The sequence below is a fragment of the Podarcis erhardii genome (assembly GCF_964252035.2).
Source record: "Podarcis erhardii genome assembly, chromosome: 9".
Lineage (NCBI taxonomy): Eukaryota > Metazoa > Chordata > Lepidosauria > Squamata > Lacertidae > Podarcis > Podarcis erhardii.
This window is the reverse complement of record NC_138512.1, coordinates 57,609,668-57,625,443: the sequence shown is the minus strand read 5'-3', so window position 1 is coordinate 57,625,443 and position 15,776 is coordinate 57,609,668. Positions and strand designations below refer to the sequence as shown.

At 42.2% G+C, this 15,776-nt stretch overlaps 1 protein-coding gene across 5 annotated transcripts in view; it reads left to right on the top strand.

The window, feature by feature from the left end:
* Positions 1 to 15,776, top strand: part of NPNT (nephronectin) — a 61,334-nt gene that overhangs the window by 37,021 nt on the left and 8,537 nt on the right. For all 5 annotated transcript variants that reach the window (XM_081876882.1, XM_081876883.1, XM_081876884.1 and 2 more), the window contains 4 exons: positions 1,506 to 1,625; positions 3,928 to 4,062; positions 7,613 to 7,735; positions 10,954 to 11,418. In XM_081876882.1, the coding sequence (XP_081733008.1) occupies positions 1,506 to 1,625; positions 3,928 to 4,062; positions 7,613 to 7,735; positions 10,954 to 11,418 (843 nt within the window). The remainder of the gene's footprint in view (positions 1 to 1,505; positions 1,626 to 3,927; positions 4,063 to 7,612; positions 7,736 to 10,953; positions 11,419 to 15,776) is intronic.

Here is a 15,776-nt window from a genome sequence, read left to right as displayed (position 1 = left end):
CAGCCCATGTTCATCGATAAATCTGTTCTGTCCTGTTTCAGAAAATAATCACATGAAAAATATAAATTAGTGTTTGAGTGTGTGTGTGTGTGTGTGTGTGTGTGTGTGTGTGTATGTGTGTGTGTAAAAATATGGGGTTGTATCCAATGTCAGTCATAAGCAGAGTAGACCAACAGTAATTAAATGACATACCTAACTTAGGTCCTTAATTTCAACGACCCTACTCACAGTAGAACTTAGTTATATACAGCCCTTGTACTTTGTCATGAACTGTATGTAACTAAGTTCTACTGTACTTCGTCAATGCATGCATTTCAAAATATATTTTATCTTAAAATCTACATTCTTGATGAATTTTGGTTTGGGTTTTTTGAGCCAAGAACTGAAAGGCAATATTTGGAGTAGTAGAAGGACAATTACTGTAGCTTCCAATTCACACATTTGTCTGGGTGGTGTGGATTAGGTCAGTTAATTTTGGAGTACGCAGAAATTGAATTTCTTCGAAATATACAAGCACAGCCTCTCTTTTACTCACAATCAGCTCATTTGGGAATGTTGTTCTTAGCAAGAGCTGCAACATACCTGGCTGCGTGTTACTGTACAATGTAAACGCAACTCACTAAAACTGTCAAGCGCCTGCTGGTTTCTGTGTTTGGAAACCGTAGTACAAAACTCCCCAGTGGCCAGGTTCTTCCTTTCTCTTACAAAAGCGAATATTTTGAATACTTCACCACACCAAGAATGGGAGAGGGAATGACGGAACCTTCCCTACAGCCAAGAGATTAGATTTTAGAAGGAGGGTTTCAGATAAAAGCATACCAGTTTCTCCTAAGAATGGAAATTGCTTTTCATTAGTGAGTTCACTGAAAGATCCATTCTGCAAAAACCCAGCGGCCAACCTCTTGAGTAATTTCAAGGTACAGAAAGTCACAGGGTGGTTACAGATATAGCCATTCTGTCACATGTTTTTCCCATATCAGTACCTGGGACTGTTTGACAGAAGAATACGGACAATTAAAATCACCACAGGATAGGGTGGTCATTTGAATAATGGACTCCCTCTATACTGGAGCTTTGCTGTACAACAGCCTTCTCCAACTGGGTACCCTGCAGTTGTTTTAGACTACAACTCCCATTAGTGCCTTCTAGCTTGGCCAGAAGTCAAGAATGATGGCAGTCTTAGTCCAGCAACACCTGGAGGTTCACCAGATTGAGGATGGTTCCTGCACTAAGTAGGTAAGATCAAACAAAACATGTTTTGTTCTCCAAGAAGCCCTGTCTATCTAACTCCATATTGTCTACACTGACTGGCAGAAGCTCTCCAGGGTTCCAGGCAGGCAACCTCTCACCTTCTTACCTGGAGATGCCAGGGATTAAACCTGGGACCTTCTGCAAGCAAGACACATGCTCTACCACTGAGCTATGCCTCCCTTCCCCAATCTCACAAAGCCTCTGAAATCTTGTTGTTGATAACAGATAATTTCATTTGTATGATGTTCCCACAGACGCTCTCTCATGTTCCATGGCAAACTGTCAGTACGGCTGTGATGTCGTGAAAGGGGAGGTGCGGTGCCGTTGTCCTTCCCCAGGCTTGCAACTAGCTCCTGATGGTAGAACTTGTGTAGGTAAGTCCAAAGTTGTAAGCGTGTTATTTCTCCCTTTCATGCACACTGGGAAATTCTGGGCAGCAGTGGTTGTTGTTGGCCATTGACACTGGTGGGTGGGAGGCAAGCCACCTAGCTTTACACGGAGCTACATCAGATGGTTGTTTGGCTGAAATACACACGCACACGCACACACACACGGTTGACCACACTGCTTTATGGTTGACCATCACCAGGAGCGATGCCTTGATGCCTTCCACATGCACTACATCAGGAAGATTTGGGGGATACCATAGCAGGACAGAGCCTCAAACAAAAATGTGCTCTCCCAAGCTCACATTCCCAGCATCTTCACACTCCTGTCTCAGCGACATCTAAACTGGCTTGGTCATGTCCACAGAACAGAAGCTGGCAGGATCCCCAAGGATATGCTCCATGTGGAGCTGGCTTCAGGCATCAGGTCCCTTGGCAGACCAACTCTGCATTACAAAGATGTCCGTAAATGTGACAGGATAGCTGACAACCCCTTGGGGGAATCCCTTGCAGATGACCACAGTGCCTGGAGACAATCAGTCAGGTCATGTATCCACAGCAGTGACCAGAGGAGGAATGATCACTGGGAGGAGTGCAGAGGGAAAAAATTCCATTTTACATGCCATCATCTGCCCCAGCTGCAACAAAACATGTCTCTCCTATATTGGTCTCTACAGCCACAGCAGGCATTGTAACTCTCCAATGGTTTGACTTCACCCCTGAATGTGCACTCTTTTATTATCTCCTGAGACAGACGGATGCCAGCCTCAAAACACACACACACACACACACACACACACTTATAGCACATGCTTAAAACTGCCCATTTTTATCTGAGACAGTCTCCGTATTTTGTTGCCTATCCTTTCTGTGTGTGTACTGGAAAGTTACTTGCACTGTGATCAAGGAAGCTTACTCCTAAGTGCAGCCTTTGCCAACTTACTTTTTCCTGATAGACTAACAAGAGCAGAACTAATTAAAAAGTTGGCAATCCTGCTGCCGCTTTGTCATCTACAAAGACGACTTAGGTTATATGTTGCAGGGGAGAAGCACGTGAGCTGACACTTTGATCAGGCTGGATACAGCTAAACTAGGGGTGGGTACCATGCGTCTAGATGTTGCTGGATTACAGATCCTATAAGCCCTCAATCTTGGCCATGCTGGCTCTGGGTCTGATGGAAGTTGGAGTCCAGCAACATCTGGAGGGCACAAAACTATACATGGGTGTTTTGTGTGAGTTCACCCAGTGACTTTTAATTAAAATTAAAGGCAATATCTAATAGTGAATTAATTGATGCACATCAGCACTGGGGGGAAAGGGAAAGGTCAAAGTCTCAGAGTGGAGTTTTGAAAATACTGCCTGACACATTTTGAGAATGATCTTCTCAGGAGCAAAGAGTCACTGTATTTCTTACCCTGGTACCTCGGCAGAAACAATTCACTCAGGAAATATTTTTGTGAAAGAACATTTTCATGACTGAAGGAATGTTCCCTGAGTGAGTTTATTCAACTGGTTCAACAGAGTAATATATATGAAGACCTTTTGCCCCAGGATTGATCGTTCTTGAAATGTGTCAGACAACTTTCAGACTATAACAAACCACCTATTTTAAGCATGAGTCTGAGGCTTTGCATCTTTCCCTTACTGCCCCCCCCCCAAAAAACTGTTGCTAATGCCCCTCAAATTTCTCCTACAATCAGTACTTCACCAAAAATCACATGGGTAACTGTATACTATACTAAAATCTATTCAGGTTTGGGAAGCAAAACTGAACTGTGTTACTCCTATATCCAGTTTTACAGACGCTTTAAAGCTCTGTGTCTAAGCTTGGTGGGGGGTTTTTGGGTTCTGACATTTTCCTGGGCAGACCTGTGTCTTACTGCTGAATTGGAGCAAACAACAATGTGCAAAAAAAAATCTGGTTTTAACGCAGTATAAGGTGGATTTCCCCAGGGAAAGCTCTGGGACAATAAAACTCCAGCACTCATACATGGAACTTTAAAGTCCAGTCCTGTACCTAGAACTGTGGCACAAAAGGAAGTCTTGTGTGTGACCTGAGTTTGGGAGGGGAGAGCCTTGGAGAAATCTGTGTGGAGAGACAGAAAAGTTGAGCATGGATATGCCTTAAAAACAAAATTGTATTTTCTGTGAGGCAGTTTAAAACACAAAGCTGGAGCAAAAGGTAATTTCCAAAAAGTATTTTTGACCTTCTGGTTTTGTCGCATGAGTGTACTTTTGGGTGTACTATGATTAAGCCTTTTGGTGAAATTAATGGATTTCTACTTGTAGATGTGGATGAATGTGCCACTGGCAGAGTTACCTGTCCTCGATTCAGGAAGTGCGTCAATACCTTTGGAAGCTATATTTGCAAGTGCCATAAAGGATTTGATTTGATGTACATTGGAGGCAAATACCAGTGTTACGGTAATGAAATGAGCTGATCACAAAAGCATACCTAGAAGAAAACTGTGTGCAAAATATAATGTTACTCCAAATCTACCTACTTATTACAGGAGGCATAGGGAGTCTTCCCTTCTGTGATGTGCACAACAGCCCATCAAGAGACCCACCCCCCAAAACACAGTAGCCCTGCATCTTCAGTGCAGCTCCACCACCACTGAGCCTCTGGGCTTGCCGATCAAAAGGTCGGCGGTTTGAATCCCCGCAAAGGGGTGAGCTCCCGTTGCTCGGTCCCAGCTCCTGCCAACCTAGCAGTTTGAAAGCACCTCAAAGTGCAAGTAGATAAATAGGTACCGCTCCGGCGGGAAGGTAAACAGTGTTTCCGTGCACTGCTCTAGTTTCGCCAGAAGTGGCTTAATCATGCTGGCCACATGACCCGGAAAAACTGTCTGCGGACAAACGCCGGCTCCCTCGGCCAGTAAAGTGAGATGAGCGCTGCAACCCCAGAGTCGTTCGCGACTGGACTTAACTGTCAGGGGTCCTTTATCTTTACCTTTATTGAGATATGCAGGTCTATATCTCCCATAATGTGTAGTTCCATCCTTAGAATACAGAAACTTTCCCTTACATTGGGCTAGAATTGATGCCTCCACTACTTGTCCCATTTTTGAGGTCGGGGATAATACTGCAAAGTCCACAAACTCCTCTCTGGTGGATAAAGCAGTTCAGACAGCACACCGACAAATCTGCATAGTCCCCGTTTTTCTGTAACTGCACAGAAGTTGTCTTCAATTCCTTAAGAGTTACTTGAGTGCTAATTTTTTTAAAAAGTATTGCATTCACACTAACTGGCATTACAGCCGACACCTCATCTTGATGATCATGAGTTTTCTCGTTCCCAATCAGCCTGCGTAAAACGGAGACAGATTCCAATGTGATTTGCGTGTGGTAGAATACTAATTTAAGATTTACTGAGATTTAGGGGATAAGAGGCTGTGGAAGGGAAATATTTTTTATAGCCGCTGCACAAACTAATTTGCAAAGTCCTGAAATAGCTAACGTAGGCCTTATCCATTAAAATAATCTATGACCTGTCAGCAGGATTTCGTTCTTGCGAAGGCCCGTGCATATAACAAACTTTTTGGTAACACAGTGACCTCTCCAACAATTCCTGTGCAAATAAAGGTCCACATTTGGATTTATTGTAGGCTCTTTGCCGACAGAAATCCTGAACATTGCTATTGCTGATCACCACTGAGCAATCTATTTTTCGAAAAGATTTTTGACAAACTGGAAGCTAACACATGCATTAGGCTCCACTCCCACCTGAGGAGAGAAGACGATATGTGCCATTGAGCAAGCATCGGCCCTATGGTAGCAGTTGTTAGTCATCTAGCTGGTGTCACTGCTTCTGCTGTTGAAACTGCTGATACCACATACTCCTCCATGCTTCAGCACCCAAATAGGGGCCCAGTGCCCCATAACTTGGACTAGACCAGGGGTCAGCAAACTTTTTCAGCAGGGGGCTGGTCCACTGTCCCTCAGACGTTGTGGGGGGCCAGACTATATTTTGAGGGGAAAAATGAATGAATTCCTATGAATTCCTATGCCCCACAAATAACCCAGGGGTGCATTTTAAATAAAAGCACACATTTTATTCATGTAAAAACACCAGGCAGGCCCCACAAATAACCCAGAGATGCATTTTGAATAAAAGGACACATTCTACTCATGTAAAAACACGCTGATTCCTGGACCGTCTGCGAGCCAGATTTAGAAGGCGATTTAGCCGGATCTGGCCCCTGGGCCTTAGTTTGCCTACCCATGGTCTAGACAACAACAGGAGCATTGCACAGCTGCTTCAGCAACCCCACACCACAGTTCCTCAGGGAGAACTGTGAGAACGTGCAAGCAGTAAAGTAAAAGTGCTGTATCTCAGGGTTCAAGTATCTGCTTTGCATGTGAAAAGTCCCAGATTCAATTTCTAGCATCTCTAGGTGAGGCTGGGAGATGCCCTTTCCTGAAAGCCCAGAGAGCTGATGCCCGTTAATGTGGCCAGCCCTGAGATCTTCGGATGAAGGGCGGTAGATAAATTAAATACAATGGTGATGAAAGTACTTAGCTAGATGGATCAATGCTCTGACTCAGTAGAAGACATAAAACTTTCCTAAAACTTTCACCCAAAAGATTGGAATCCTCAAAACTTTGGCCAAACTCCTGTAAATAACCAATATTTTCCCCAACTGTTTATGGAGGAACCACGTAGTCAGCCAAATATAATTTGAACCGAGTGGACTTTGCACATCCTAACATGCATTTGGAAGTGTGTTGAATGTTTTCATGAAGCGAATTACTAGTTTTTTGTTGTTTTGTTGTTGTTTTTAAAAAAACCATATATTTATTTTTCTTTCCCACTTGTAAGTTATAATTAGAATGGCCTAAAATGTCTCAGCCATTCCTTCTCGGCTGCCTGCCTACAGAATTTCCAATGCCTCTTTAAAAACCATTTACTAAAAATATGCAAGCATTTGCTGCGGCAGAAGGGTTACTTCCAAAGACTATTTTGAACATCAAGTGTTGGGGCTGGGCCTCAGAATACTGATAAAGTCAATCATTTGTCAACTTCTTTTTATTTTCACAATTGGTGTTTCAGTATGTTAAAATATAAATACAATTTCTTTCAGGGATGGGAAAACTGTGGCCAGTGCCAGATTTACATATTAGCTAAACAAGCTATAGCTTAGTGCTCCACTCTCTTGGGAGGCCCCAAAAAATTTAAAGGAAAAAAAATGGATATACATTTCCAAAATATAAGATAAAAAAATAAATAAAATAAAACCTACATACAGCAACAGTATTTTGTGTTGTGTAGGCTCCTATGATGTAAGTACAGTGGTACCTCGGGTTAAGTACTTAATTTGTTCTGGAGGTTTGTACTTAACCTTAAACTGTTCTTAACCTGAAGCACTACTTTAGCTAATTGGGCCTCCTGCTGCTGCCACGCTGCCGGAGCACGATTTCTGTTCTCATCCTGAAGCAAAGTTCTTAACCTTCTTAGCACTATTTCTGGGTTAGGGGAGTCTGTAACCTGAAGCGTATGTAACCTGAAGCATATGTAACCTGAGTTACCACTGGGGTACCACTGTAATAGGCCGTGCCTGCTAGCCTGCTCCCTAAAATATCACTGGTTTGCTCATTTCTATATACAGGGTGCCCATAAATTACCATATAGCATACTGAATATTCGACAAAACAAAAACAAAAACAGTGACAATTTGTTGTTGACAAAGGACAGCTGGACATATAAAGGGCCCCATTACCTCCAGTAGCTTAAACCTAAATCCTGGCTTGTGGCCCTCCTGATGTTGGTAGACTCCAACTCACATCCGTCCAAGCCAGTATGCCCAATGGTCAGAGATAATAGAAGATCATCAATAACTGGAGGGCCACAGATTACCTATTCCTGATTTGCTTCACTATTTCAGCAAGCAAGAGAATGATAATTGATGTTCAGTTTTAAAATGTGCCCTATGATTGCTATCACACGAGTTTCATGCAATGTTTTTCGTTTCAGACATAGATGAATGCTCACTTGGCCAATATCAGTGCGGGAGTTTTTCACAGTGTTACAATACACAGGGATCTTACAAATGCAAATGTAAAGAAGGATACAGAGGTGACGGAATGAACTGCATAAGTACGTAATGATCATTTTCTTCTTGAATTCTAAATCCCGAAACATCGCCAGGCATCCTCGTGCCATCACACTCATCTAATTTTGAAGGAATGGATAGTGTATTTAAAGTTTTATGAGTCTTGATACGCCAGTGTAAAAATAAATTTCCTCAAGCGCTTTTCGTTTTTAGAATGAAAGCCAGTGGTCGTAGTTTGCAGTTACATCTCTGTACATTGCTCTAATTGTTTTAATGTTTTGCAGTCTGCGGTTTTTCTTAGGAATATGGTCTGCTTGCCTAAGCCTTTCCTGTTGACTGCTATTAATGCTTTTCCTGTCATGGTGTGCATTGCATAAAATTGTAATTCTCAGTAGTTAACTTCAGCAGATCACACACATCTCTATGATTTCATTATAGAGTTCAAGTACTAAGCAATGTGGTCTTAAGAAGTCTCCCCAGCCAATTATGCACTAGTCCCTCTTTGAGTTGAAAGCTATTTTCCTACTTTGCACTATCAGTTGCTTTTCGCAGCTCAGGGCCTCAGTGCCCATTTCAGCAAGCCTCCCTTGAAGCATATACGGTAGTTATAGCTTGATCTTAACTGAACATTTGGAAGTCATTGGCTTAACCTAGTGGAGTTTGGTCAGGTTCAGTGGCAGAGTGTGCAGAAAGCTCCAAATTCAATGCTTTATAATTAGGATTTTCAGGTAGCAGATAGCCCTCTGTCTGAAACCTTGGAGAGGTTAAGGCCACCTGAAAAGAAGACAGAGTTTGGCCAGGTGAACCAATGGTTTGATTCAGTATAAGGAAGCATAGTATGTTCACTGTTTTTGCTGAAAATAGTTATATGTGAAGAATCACAGAAGAAAGGAAGAAAACCTTTAAATATGTCTTTATAGACATCCGCATTTGTAAATTCTGTTCCCCAAATTACTCCTTCCTGTTGTCTTAAGCATGTTGAAATCTTTAGGGACTTTGCATGGTACAGTCACCTCTGAGTTTGTAAAGTTGGAGAGTTTATAAAGTTATAGAAGCAAATAGTAACTTCTGTTTCCTGCATGCTTTTGACAGCATGTGACTAGCTTTTAAGAGAGATCTGAGAATCTGTGCAAGAGAAGCTGCTTCTGGCTTCTTTTGCTTTGCTTGTTGGGAGGGATTTTCCGCATGCGAATTAGAAACGTGCTTGCTTATTGTGAAGAAAGAAGATTGGTAGTGTGGTTATTGTTGGACTGCACAGAAACCTGACTTGGTCCGTCAACCTGCATGAAAGACTTTGATGGATCCAAATAGGTGATTTTCAAAGATGTCTTTCTTTCAAGAACGCGACTGATAGCCTTGCTGATAGTACTAAATCTTTCACCAGCTTTCGATATTATTGAAAATGAGACGGGTTTTGGCTCAGCTGAGGCGCATGGCAGAGGTGAACGGGATCCTTTTAATGTGCTTCTCTCTGAGATGGCATATCAGAGGGAAATGTGGGGTAAGGGATGGTCTCTGTCTGTCTTTGTACCGTTCCTAATGCAGTGAGGCTTCAACCCTTAGACGTTTGGATGACAGATAACCAATGTAACGGTTGCAGCAAATGATAAATCCTCTTCCTTAACAATAATTCCTTTGTGGGTTTCTTCATTTTTGTGGGGAAGTAAGGATGTGGTTATAGCTTTTCAAACACTAAGTGTCTCAGTCATCTGAAAAGATTATTTGTTCTATGTCAAGGCTAGATGGCTATTTGTATTTACCTTACAGACGAAGCCTGTAAACTACAACAAAAGCACATGTTAAACTTGCTAGGAAGAAGCAGCTAAAAATGTCCTCTCTTTATCCCGATTACATCACCCAGAGATGACCCTTTGAAATTAATGAACATGGGTTGACTCTGAGTGGAACTTTGTTAGATACAACACAAAGTCTAGACTTACCTGCTGTGCAAATTGTCACATTGCATTGTGAATCTCCAGAGCCTTGCTTCACATTTCTAGCGGCTAATGCCAAGGACACGAGAGACACAGATTGTACCGTGATGGCCCGAATATAAGCTGCACCTTTAAAATTGGAGGGTGGGGAAGGAAAATAAAATAAGAAATACCCAAATATAAGCTGCATTGCCAGTGGCCTTTCCCCTTCCTCACTCTCTTCCTTCCTGGCCTTGGGGGAGAGGACGGGGGACTATTCATAGGGCGGACACCACTTCACCATTCTCCTGGTGCTGTTTGCCCCACGGTCCTGGCTGGATACTGTAAGGTCAGGGAAAAAGAGAGACTTATATTCAGGCCAATATGGTAATAGAAGTGTTCCAATATGTTTTGGCGTACATCCTAAGAGTAGGGTCAGAGACAGCTTGAGTCCCTGCACCAATGCTACAGCTTATTGATGTTGCTTAGCAAGCACCACCATGCAGCCTAGCTCTGTCATGCAAGACTATCCTGGTGGGATGGGGCTATATCACAACATGGGTAAGTTAGGCTTACAGAAACCACAGAGGTGCCAGTCTCTTCCCCTGGGGAACCCTTTCTAAGTATAGAATCACATTTCAGCAGCAGGGACTCAATTCACGCCTTATGGCACTGCAGCTTAAGCCAATTCATATACGTAGAACTCACCCCATCCCGAACAAATACCTTAACATTTCAGCCAGATAGTCTTGTACTTATAGTTCTTCTTCAAAACTTATAATTTTTCTTCACTTCAGAGGTATTCATATACACTTTTCATGTGCTCAGTTTGTGAGTTCTTGAGTGTGTTGGTTGTGTCAGATTTGATTCGGTGTTTTCAAACACATCCCTGAAAAGACCATGTCCTATACTGTGGTCTGTGGTTGACCAGCGGTCCACAAACTTCATTCAGGTGGTTTGCAGCATGTCTATAAAAATATAATGAAAAACCAGCGTCTAGCACAGAGCGTTACAATTGCTGCAACAGGCAGAAAAAAAATATATAACTGGTCTACCAAGATCCTCAGCAATTTTCAAGTGGTCCATGGGAATAAAGTCTGGGGACCATTGATCAGCTTGAACCTTGCACACTATTCTCAGTATTATGAAAGGGTGTGTATGAGCAATAATATCAATCACATTTCAAAAGTAAAAGAGAGGAGGAAAGGAACTGGTATTAACAGATGCTGTGAGTAATGCAATGCTGTTCATATAATCATGAAGCAAACATAAGTTCCGAATATTTCAATTGTGTCCTTGGTATGCTTTGCATAGAGAGATAACATCCTCCATGTGTTTTTTTCCTTCAGCTATTCCCAAAGTTATGATTGATCCATCTGGCCCACATACTGTATTTAAGGGAAATACAACCTTTCCTAAAGGCAGCGGTGGCATGACAAATAGGATACCTGAAACTGGTGGTGTGAGGCATCCCATCAAACCACCGAATGCTCCAGCTACAGCGAGGCCTCCTTTCAGGACAACAATGAGACCCAGCCCAAAGCCAACCACGAGGCCGACACACAAACCAATTACCAGGTTTGTACCCAAGCCTGCAACCACAAGGCCAGCTTTGAAGCCAGTGACAAGACTCCCACCAGTCACAAGGCCCCCGACGCCGCCTCCAACTCCGCCTAAGCCTGTAACGACAAAAACACCACGACTCACAACTAAAGAGCCGCTGCACTTTCCTAGTGAAACCACAGCTCCGCAGGGATTCACAGTTGACAACAGGATACCAATCGATCCTCAGAAACCGCGAGGAGATGTCTTTAGTAAGTACCACCGAATCTTTTTCTATCAACGAACCTTGCCGTTCTGTACATGAAAAACATTTGAAGTCTCATGCAACACACAAAACTGTACATAGCTATAACTGTAGTTCTGGTCACTCAAGGCCTGGGGGGGCCTTGTGCCATAGCTAAAACTGGTAAATCAACTGTGACTTTGGTTAAATGCTTTTTTTTTTAATGAAAGCATTTAACCAAACATCTGGAAGGCAACAAATCGAGCAGGTTGCTGTGTTATGGAAAGTTTCTTCCACTTTACGACTGAATGAAACGAGGGACACGAAATAGATAAAGCGGTGACTTTATTGGCTCCATTTCTATTTTCGAGTGCAAGCTTTTAAGTGGCACAATGCTCTTATCCATGAATTCACAGAGTCATCCCCTCGGTATTTATTGCTAAGCAACTGCAAAAATCAAATTAAAAATAACTTTTGATTCCTGCTTTATGGAATGTGCCCACCAAAAGGAGACACGTTTAAAGCTCGTGGTGCTGTAAAGATGCTCCTCGTATGAGGAAGTATCCTTCGGAGAGCTGTATTGATACTGCATTACTTTTATGCCAAGTTGACTTCATGCCACAGATGACACTTGCTGGCTTGCTCATTTTAGCATGCCTGCCAAGAAATACCCAGCACTCTGTTTCATCTATAGCACCAGGGCTGAGGTTAATTATAGAGCTTGGGGTTGGTATTTGGACAAGTCTTGCTCTTCAGCCTCATAAACAGGAGCATTGCTGAGCAAAATAGTCTGTGAGTTTTGTTATCTTATGGCAGATGGACAAATGCATTCCTTAATGGCTTTGGGAGTGATTTTGGCTTGGCTTCAGCAACTCCCAGCAGCACAGTTTGAGGCATGTTAAGCTCTTCCCCTTGTTGAAACGACTATCTGGTTTGATATCTGTTCCTTTTAAGTACATGCTGCAGATATGAAGGCTTGATAAATTGGGACAGAAGGAACAAAACACGACAAAAGGTTTAAGGAAAATGAAGTCACAATCTGGGAATGTACAATTCTTGTTGAAATAAAGAGGAACCATACTGCGATTCCCATTCATTTCAAGGGTGCTCATGCAGGCACTGTTTGCAGTGTGACCAAAATATTGCTTCTGTGTTGGCATTATTAAAAAGTGTCTCCTTTCTGTCTGTTTCTGGAAAAGAATATTGTGTTGTAAACATCTTTCAGTTTAATGTATCCAAGTACAGTTGTACCTCAGGTTACAGACACTTCAGGTTACAGAACTTTGCTTCAGGATGAGAACAGAAATCATACAGCGGCGGTGCAGTGGCAGTGGGAGGCCCCATTAGCTAAAGTGGTACCTCAGATTTAGAACAGTTTCAGGTTAAGAACGGACCTCCGGAACAAATTAAGTTCTTAACCTGAGGTATCACTGTAAAAGAATAAGTTATAAGTACATTTGTACAGATAAAAGTATTTTCAACGCTCTGGCTGACCATTCAAGTGGTCTATATTGTAATGTGCTTGTGGCAGTAAAGCCAGTGGGATTGGCAGCCAGGGTAGCATGATGGCATGGAGTGCTCACAGGTTCTAAGGCAGGGGTCAGCAACCTTTTTCAGCTGTGGGATGGTCCACTGTCCCTCAGACCATGTGGTGGGCTGGACTATTTTTTTGGGGGGGGGGGATGAATGAATTCCTATGCCCCCAAAATAACCCAGAGATGCATTTTAAATAAAAGCACACCTTCTACTCATGTAAAAACACCAGACGGGCCCCACAAATAACCCAGAGGTGCATTTTAAATAAAAGGACACATTCTACTCATGTAAAAACACACTGATTCCCGGACCGTACGTGGGCTGGATTGAGAAGGCAATTGGGCCGCATCCGGCCCACGGGCCTTAGGTTGCCTACCCCTGTTCTAAGGGTTCACCTCTGAAAAAGCAGCCCATCTTCCCAGTTTGGCTGGAATTTTGTCCTTTTGCAGGTTCTAAGTCCGAGGGTACCTACATAAAAGAGGAAGAAAGTGGAGAAAAGGGAATTGTCATAGAAAGGAGCAAGTGAGAGAGGATACTTGGAAGAAATTGCCCAGTACTTAAGGAAGTCATATGGGTTTAAGGAGTATAGGGTGATAGGTGTGCCATGCAAACACCACATATCATCCTTGCAGAAATCTCAGGTCCTCAGCATGCATGCCTTGACATTCTGAGTTACAGATATATGCAAGTCAAGGCAATATTAACCAAATGCTATCCTTTAGTTGATATGCATGGAAGCCAAGGCACAGCTGTGTGTTCTGCACACAAGATTCCTTTCATGCTCTGGATGCTAACGATTTGTTAAGCATTCCTATGGTGGTTGCCCTGAGGCCTTTTTCTTTCCAGAGAGCCCAGGGCCAGTTTATGTTGTCTTTTATTAACTTAACTTGAGGGCAGTTTTTGAAAAATAGCGTGGACAATGAAATAAAGCTTAAAATTTAAGTTTTAGGTGGATATTGCCTGGCAAGGCACTCTCTCCCTCTCTCCCCATGCTCTAACCAACTGAGCCAACCGACTTCCAAGTAGCATTAAAGGAGAATGTTAAACTTTCCAGAACAGTCTCCCCCTTCCAGCTACTTTTTGTTCAAGAAGGATTGCGCCCAGTCCTGAACAAACTACTTAAATAAACTGCTAACTCTTTGTGTAATTTGGACCAAAATAATTCAGAGCAGTGATTTCCCCCCTAGAAAATATTTTTTATTCAGTTCACACCCTGCTTTCTTTTCTGACAAGATTATCGCCCAAAGTGGCTTGAAATTAAAAGGCACACTGTATAAGGGCACATCAACTGCCAGGGATCTTCTTGTCCCTGACAGTCGATGACGTAGTCCAGGATAAAAGCATGTTGGCTAATAGGGAAAAAAAGCCAACGCACAGAAACTGCCCTGAGCAGAAGGACAATCAAAGGCAACTACTTTTCTGCAGGTACTTTTGAGCAGGTTAATTGGGCAACTCTTTTTATTTGATTTTTTTAAAAAAGTTTTGTTTGTCGTTTTTTTGCTATTTTAATTGGTGACAACTAATGGTGGGTTTTATGATTTTCTTTTTAGTTTAATGTTCATACTATAATCATGTTTTGCTACAAACTGCCTTGAGGACCCTGTTAGCAGTGCATAAATCTTTTTTTTAAAAAATCATAACCGTTAAATAATAGGAAGATACAACATAAGCTCAAAAGTAGCACTGTAATTAACTTTATCTAAAGATACAATAAACAGGTGCCCTCTCAGTTTAGACAGAAAATTTGTGCAGGGCATGTGATGGGAATCTTTCCTTCTGTATTCAAAACCCATTTGCCTAGACAATTTCTTACTAAATACTCTGTGTTAGATAAAATAACTCATTTAGTGATAATCTCTGTAAGAAGGATTTTAGATTCTGTCCCCTTTACATTTTCAGTTTCATGCCTTCAGTCTGGATCAGTTTGGGGAGTTTTATTTGAGATGTGTCCTTGGCCAATAACAACAACAACAACAACAACAACAACTATTATTATTATTATTATTATTATTATTATTATTATTATTAGTGTACCTGAAGATCATAGGGTGGTTTACAGAATAAAAATACAAAATGAAAATACAAAATAATATCTTAACAACAACAGCAACCAATAACACCCACCTCCCACAAACACATTTAAAAGGCTATGGTTTGTTTAATCAGCCAAATTCCTGGCTATAGAGGAATGTTTTTGCCTGGCGCCTAAAGATATGTAGTGAAGGTGCCAGGCACACCTCCCTGGGGAGAGCATTCCACAGACACGGAGCCACCACAGAAAAGGCCTGTTCTCATGTGCTACACACTGGACCTCTTGTGGAGAGGGCACATGAAGAAGGGCCTCAGATGATGATTGTAGGATCCAGATCAATTCATATGGGGAGAGGCAGTCCTTGAGGTACTGCAGTCCTGAGCCATTTAAGGCTTTAGGGGTCAAAATCAGGACTTTGAATTCTAAATTCAATGAGCATTCCATGCCCACTAATCCCACTCACTAAGCTTTTGTGTTGTCTTAAAGATTTTCAGTACTGCCATTCTCCTGAGGCCTGCTGATATCTCCTCCTGGTGTGCAGATGGCAGTTTTGAGTACATAAGGATCAGCAGTCGAGAATGAGTTTTCTATTAGCTCATAGGGTGGTTATGTTTCCTTTTCTGCATCCTCTCTCTCAAGAAAGTCCTAATTTAACACTCTCTTTAATCCTGTGGCTGATATTTAGTGCTCAGGTTTTCTGACAGCATTGAGTAAGCTTCTTTTTGCCCCGCTGAATCAACTTGAAACAGAGACCCTTAATCATGGCTTACCACAATGCAACTCTTTCCCAACCAAATTCAGCCACTAGCAAATAGATA